The sequence below is a fragment of the Bos mutus genome, chromosome 1 (assembly GCF_027580195.1).
Source record: "Bos mutus isolate GX-2022 chromosome 1, NWIPB_WYAK_1.1, whole genome shotgun sequence".
Classification (NCBI taxonomy): Eukaryota; Metazoa; Chordata; class Mammalia; order Artiodactyla; family Bovidae; genus Bos; species Bos mutus.
In genome coordinates, this window is record NC_091617.1 from 124699444 (window position 1) to 124706664 (window position 7221).

General features: G+C 52.9%; 1 protein-coding gene across 1 annotated transcript; it reads right to left on the reverse strand.

The window, feature by feature from the left end:
- Window positions 1-873: 873 nt before the first annotated feature.
- CHST2 (carbohydrate sulfotransferase 2) lies at window positions 874-6308 on the reverse strand. Its single transcript, XM_005888755.3, has 2 exons — window positions 4910-6308; window positions 874-4804 (listed from the first exon to the last, which is right to left on the reverse strand). The coding sequence occupies exon 2, from the start codon at window positions 4620-4622 to the stop codon at window positions 3039-3041; it is 1584 nt and encodes a 527-aa protein (XP_005888817.2). The 5' UTR covers window positions 4623-4804; window positions 4910-6308; the 3' UTR covers window positions 874-3038.
- Between the last annotated feature and the right edge of the window lie 913 nt (window positions 6309-7221).

Genomic DNA, 7221 nt, shown 5'->3' on the forward strand with positions numbered 1-7221 from the left:
TGAATGAGGCCTTTGAGTGCCTCTGAGCTCCTTGAAACTCAAGCACCCAGCCTGGGCTGCTGCCTTTTTCCAAACTCATATTTGTTGGCTAAATGCACTAAGGAGACTTCGTTTTACAAATAGAGCTTTCTAATTAGCAAAGGCATTCCAAAGTCAAAGGGGTAAGTCAGGTGTGCTATGGGTTGAACAGAATTTGAAAATAAAAATCACTCTGATAACCTGCTCTGAAGAATACCTCCTCCTGCTGATGGACTTATTGCCAAGCTGAGAACAGTGAAAAGAACCTCTTTCACGTTTGCTGCTTCAGAAATGGTCCCAGCTTAGTTGCAATCTGTTGTGACATGAGTCTGCGAGCACCAGGGACTGACCAAGACTGATTAACGCCCAAAACTGCTTCCCTCCTTCTCAGACCTGTGGAAGGTGAATGTCACTAATACGATGATCTCGGCTCTTAGTAGGAACACCACCTGTCTCACTTTCCTAGAATGCAGCGAGGTATAAATCTCCAGGAGCAACAATTCACCCTGTCAAATTACAGAGCCCAAGAGCGGCAGAGTGGAGCAAAGCAGCTGCTACAAAACAAGAAAATTACAGGCAGAAGCTCCGTTCAAGCACAGCAAGGGGAGAACTGTTGGTGTTCAGCTCAAAATTTCATCTGAGCAGAGACCACGAATGTGCTGCAGGCTGCCAAGCCTCTACGTGACATCTCATATTTTTTAAACGCAAGATCCAAAAACATCGCGATTTCATTTTAACGCAATCAAAGTCCAGAGAGAAGAATGAATTCCACTGCTTAAAAATGCTTCACTCGAAAACTAAGCATGAATTTTACTGTGATTAAGTGAAAAGAGTTGATTCTAATGCCACATGAAATTTGTTTTTAAATGGTTCTTTTATTCAGAGCGGTTGCTTTTTAATGATGTTGTCTTAATTTTCTGCTAAACCTGTTTCATCTCTAGTCATCCAACATTAATATTTATTTTGTTCATTTACTTTTAAAATATTCTTAAAGCTGTTACAAATATTATACTGCTGCTGAAGATAATTCAGCATAGGCGCTACCATGAAAATATCATAGAAACCATGATCAATGTGTTATAGCTGTAATCTGGCTTAATAAACACAACACTATAAACAATTTTAGTAAATTAAGAAATATCCATTCTAGAATGTGTTATAAAATCAACTGCTGAATACATCCTTTTTTTTAACCTCTGTGCTTCATCCCGGAATTAACAGTGTAGTTAGATTTCACATTGTAATGAAAATTATACTTAAAAATCATCTTGGGTTAAAGTATTTCCCATGTACATATTCCTTTCCATTCTATTTTCCTTAAAATAAAACCCTCAGCATTTAACCTATACAGATTGGCTTGCACAAATCTCACAATAAATTACAGTAAAATAGCTATGATGAACTTGAACTTGTACCGTATTTAATGTAATATATAACTACACTCTGGTTCCTATTTAGGCTTCATAACTTTATATCATAACACAACATTCTACAGAATGCTTCAGTACAAATGGGCTCAGGACGGCAGCAACACCATTACCATTACAGAAAAACTGCAATGGTTTTTTTCCCCTAGAAAATACCAAATCCCAAAATCCAACCTACTAACTCATAATTCACTTTCATTTCTTCTTCCCCATAATTTGCTTTCATATCTAAAAGAAGCTCTTGGTTGAAGCCTTATAATGTCAGAACATATAGCTACTTCACAATTTTACTTTCAGGAAACATGATAAAAAAAAGCAATGTGCCCCACAGGCATCCTAAGTAAACTATTATTAATTCACATTCTCTTTTCATTAATTTGGCTAGGAAGCCAGGAATAAGGGGGATAGCCTGTGGGCGCCCTTACAGTTCTCAGATCAAAAACTTCCCTTTTCATGTGCCTCCGTGGACTGTGTCAGAGGCAGAAACATTCCAAACTCAGATACTTGCGTCACTTTTCTAACCAAAGAACTTGTTGACTACCATTGCCAACAAAACATTCACACTAATTTTTGAGGTTTGTGTTCACACCATCAGATGGTTTTTGAACTATATACTTATCTTCTAAGAAAAAATTCTAATACCAAAACATCGGTCTCTGGTTCAAGGTTTCTCAGTGTAACTCCAGGGTAATCAAAACCAAATGCCTTCAAACCCTCAAGGGGTTACTTCTTCCTTTCTGTGCCCCAAGTGGAAAGTAGTGCCATGCTTTTTCCTCCACTGCCCTGCTTGTTTTTTGCCTTTAGAATTTGAAGATGTGTTCCCATTCCTGGGCACTGGACAGGCTACAATTTACCCGGGAGAAAACAACTCCAAGGTAGGGATCAAGGAGTCAGAGGCTGCTCCCACCCATCTTAACTGTTTTCTAGGAAACAGATGGGGGGAAAGAGGGTGGGAACAAGGGAAGCAGATTCTGTCTGAAGCTGCACAGGACAAGGAACACAGGTAAATCCAGAGTAATGGAGGCAAATATTTTTTAAAAAAGAATATTATTTATTCTCTTCTTTATTAATACTCATGTATGACCTTTGCTTTTTACATATAAGTCTACTTTATAAGAATGCCTCCTTGGTTTAGCATGCCCAATGGGGCTTTCACTCCAGGACCACTTTCCCTTTCTCCACCCACCCCTCCCCCCACATCCAAAGACTCTTCTACACATTCACAGATACCACGAAAATTTTGTAAACAAGATTTGCAGTTACCCGATCTTGATTTAATCAACATCCCACTTCAAAATGGAAGGCGGGTAGGGAAGAGGGGAAGAAAAGGGAAGAAAAAGGTAGAGGAGGGAGAGAAGGGCAGCTGTGGTCAGAACTTTCAAGTCGCCTTTTCTGAGATGTGTGTGCATTGTGGCTATTTCTTGAAATTCCATGACTCAAAACATTGACAGCAAGTGCCTGTGTATTTATATTATGTATCTATAACAGAATATGTGGGCTTCCTCAGTTTGGATCTGGGCTGATTTTGTTGAAACACACCACAATCCTTCTGTGGGTGTCTCCACAGGGAGTCAGGTCTCCCCGGAACCCCTCTCAGAGTCGGGGTTTCCGGAGCAGGGTCTTGCTAAGGTCTTTGACCTCCTCGGGGCTATTGACCCGCTCGTAGCCCAACACAGCCATGGGCTGGTAGCAAAACTCCTCCACCTGTTTGATCTGCTGGAAGGTGAGGGCGGTCCGCCAGGCGTTGGCGGCCTGTGTGGCGTTGCGGGCTGACACCACAAAAGGCTTGGAGGAGGAGCCTGAGCCACTAGTCATGTTGAGTGCAAACTGCTCCATTTCGGGGCTCACCAACAGCCCCACAAAGTCGTACACCCTCCGCAGGGTTTTGACGGGGTCTCCCACCAAGTCCTCGTACCGCACCACCAGGTAATGGCCCTGCAGCCAGTCAGGGGGCTGCAGGGCCGTCTGCAGTGTCTTGGCCATGCTGTTGCAGATGACCTCCATGGCGCCAAGCGCGTGGTAGTCTGCCGGCCCTCCCATGCTCTCCTTCTTGACGCCCAGTTTGTGGCCGGGGGCCTCCAGGAAGGGCATGCGGTGGGCTCGCGGGTCCCGGCTGCGCACCACCTGCAGGCTTTCACGGATGAGACCGTGGCGCGAGCGAATGCGTGAGCTGGCCACAGCGCGGGGGTCCCGCACCAGATGAATGACCTTAAGGTCCAGGGCCGGGTCTCGCAACAGTGGCGCCAATACCGCCACGTCGAAGACCCGAACGCCCTTGATGACCAGCGTGCGGTACTTGCGGCACTCCTCCTCGAAGCGCGCCAGGCGCTGCGGCGGGCACTTCTTGCACACGCGGTCGTCCACCAGTCCCACGACCTCCTTGCGGTAGGCGGGGCACAGCGGCGAGGAGCACACCACCTTGTTGGTGGCCGCACCGAAGATGCCCAGAGTGGTGAGGTTGCGCCCCCCGCTGCCGGCGGGGCTGTACAGCTGGAAGACCGAGAGGTCGCAGCGGTAGAGAGCGCTCAGCATGTCCCGCGCCGCCCCTTGCAGGGAGACGGCGTCCCCTGGGTACAGTTTCTGCCACACATGCCACACCGGCTCGTAGAGGAAGAACACTTCGGGGTTCTGGTTGAAAAGCTCGCCGAAGAAGGACGAGCCTGAGCGCCACGTGGTGAACACGTACACCAACTGCCTCTTGTCCCCGCCGCCCCGAGTGCCATTACCTGGAGGGGCTGCGGCCCTTGCCGCCCCGGCCGCGACTGCCGGAGCTGCCTGGACTGCGGCGACGGGAGGGCGGTATGGGGTCCGGGGATCCAAGCGGGTGTGTGCGCGGGGCGGCACGGCTGGAGGAGGTCCTGGACGCCCCCAGCCGCCCGAAGCCGCCCCCGCCCCGGCACCCAGCGACCCGTCGGGGCTGCACTGCTGCAACGGCTCCTTGTGCCACTTGTAGTCCAGGAGGTTGAGCATGGTGAGCACCAGCAGCAGCGCGTAGCCCGCGCAGAGCACCAACGCCTTCCTGCGGAACACCTTCATTCCGAGCGGGGACGCAGGCCAGCGGCGACCCAGGCGCCGGGGCCACGGCGGGAGCAGGGCGCGCGGCCCGGCGGCGGGCGCGGCTGGGAGCAACCCGAGGGGCGCGCCCGCGGGTAGAGCTCGCGGCGGGCTGCGGCTCATCACAGGCACAACCCGGGCCGGCAGCGCGGCGGAGGCGGCCCTGCAACCCGGGAGGGGGACTCAGCGGCCCCGCTTCGGGCGCTGGGACTTGGGCCGCGGCTCCGAGGCGGGCGCGGCAGCAGCGGCGGCTGGTCCCCGGCGCCCAAGACTGGCTCTCCCATGGCAGCGGCTCCGAGAAGGACCTGCGAGGGGAAGCGGAGTAAGCCGGTGCGCCCCAATTCTCCCGCCAGCCGCCTCCTCCCGCTAAGTAACGCCCACCCTCCGGTCTGCCTGGCTCCCCAGCTCACCTGGAGCCGCGGGCGCGCCCCGGGGCAGCCCAGGAGCACGGCCCGGCGTTCAGTCCTGCTGTCACTCGTTCCTCGATTTCTCGAGAGCTGTTTTCCGCCTGGGATCCCCGCGCCTCCGAGGGGGCCGCGCGAATTGGCAGCCCAAGCCTTGGGCAGACTTTCTGGGCAGCGGACGCCCTGCGGCTGGGGAAGGGAAACTTTCACAGGGCCCGGAGCCCTGCTCTGTGCTCTGCCGAGTTCAGTGCGCCCGGCTCCAGCGCCGTCTCCGCCGCCCTCTCGGAACTGTAGCTTCCTTCCTCGCTCTGGGGGGTGAAGCTGGCCGAGGGAGATGGGGGCGGGGGGGGGCTTATACTGGACCCGGTTCACTGCAAAGCAGCTCCGCCTCTCTTGCTCTCAGTCTCTGCGCCCCGAATCTTCCCATCTGTTTAGCGGTGGTAGATGGGGCGCAGCGCGACCCTGCAGCCGCGGCGGCAGGAGCCGCTTCTTCCATCACCAGGAGGATGCCCTCCGGGAGGGCACTGCCGGCAGCCCCCGCCGCTTCTCAGCCTCCGACCGGCCCGGAAACCCCCTACATACACACAGCTCTAGGCAAAGGAACTGGGGTCTGCAGCGCTGTCTTGCCCGTCCCGCCCCCGGCACCAGGCTCTTCTGACCAACTAGGAATCCGGGCAGAGAAAACCCCCGCCGCAGCAGCAGCCGCCGCGCGAAAGCAGCGCCCAGGAGGATGCAGCTACGCGCCTCTCCCTACGCCGAGCGGCTGCAACGCGCTCGGGCCAGCCTCTGCGCGGCTCCTGTCAGCCCGCGCCGGGTTGGTGCGCGCCGCCGTCTGTCGCTGCGGCTCCTCCCCTTCGCCGTGCCGCCCGCCCCCTCGCAGCGCCCAGCTCCAGTCGCCGCCTTGGGGGTTGAAGATGCGGGGCCCGATTTACAGCGGCGTCGCTTGGGCCTCCATACGCTCGGCTGAGGCCGTAGCCATCCTAGCTCCACTCACCAGGGTACGGATGCGGGGTTCGGAGCGCTTTGGGCGCCCGGACCTCTGGGAAACTTGGATTCTTGTGTGTGCTGCTGCCGGGCTCAGCCGCACATTTTTGCTCTCGGAAAGAGTTGGTGACAAAGTTTGGGCAGAAATCCCCCAGTGGCTTCCCACTCCGCTCTGCCCCGCCCGGGTCGGCGCCGCCGGCTCCCGGTAGGAACCCAGGACGCACCCGCGCCTCGGAGCGCACCGAGGACGCCGAGCACCGCTCTCGGGCTTCCCACTCCCGGCGCGCCCATTTCATCTGGCCTGAGGCTTCTCCCTCACCAAGGAAGTAATAAATCTTTCTGGCCCCGGGGTCAAAGAAGCAGCTTCAGTTTTCCAGTGGAGTGTGCCGGCGGGGCGTCTTCTCCGCGCTTTCCTCTAACTATGGAGAGGGCCTCTCTGGTTTTATTACGCCCCCAGCAGACGCCCTCGGCATCTCCGCTCGTAATGACGCGCCCGCTGTGATTGATGTCCTCGAGAATTGGGGTATCATGATAGGGGGTCGTGGGGTGACTATTTGTTCCAATTTACAAAAATACTTGTTTTGCTTCTTGATTTTTAGAGACGCGATCAAAAGATTTGACCCTAAAGGAAACGCAGTTGTTGAAAGTAGATCATTTTAGGTTTAAGTACTTTTTTTTTTTTTTAGATAATGAGGAACAGCCCCCTTCCCCCTCTCTTTCTCTTACCAACAGAGACTAAGCCATAGCTGACTTTCAGCCACAAAATGGGGACACTTATAATAGCCTCCTGTATTTGAATGGTGATGAGGAGTTAGATGCCCAAATGATTAATCCCCAAATGATTCAGCCCTGGGCTGAATCGCTCCGAATCCCGAAGGTTCTTGAGGCTCAAAGTCCGCTGGTAACTGATCTCCTGGAGGCATTTTGCTGCTTCCGGTCGTGATGGAGTTTTTAGAAGTTTGACAAAATTGCTGCACGTTTATCTTTATACTATGTGGGGCAGCCTTTCTCGGCCAGAGGATACTTCTAAATTTAAAATATTGTTGTTTGCGCCATTATTCTTCAGTGAGTCTTACTGAAGTACGAATCAGTACTGTAGTACTTACTGAAGTGCAAGGAGTCTTAGAAAGTGACTTAATTCATAGGAATTTTCAGGGTAGAAAAATGTTCCAAGAACTTGATTTAGCCTCGTTTACAGAAATATGCAGAAAGCCACGGGTAGAGTTCAGAATCTTTTCTTCGGGTTCTGATAAAGTGTAAGGATGAGACATTTCTAGGACAGACTTTTTAGAAATGAAGGGAGGGAGCATGAAGGTGGAATTTTATAGGTAGCC

What these genes read in the sequence shown, in the direction of transcription:
- CHST2 (XM_005888755.3), bottom strand. Translation starts at nt 4,622, where the DNA reads ATGAGCCGCAGCCCGCCGCGAGCTCTACCCGCGGGCGCGCCCCTCGGG.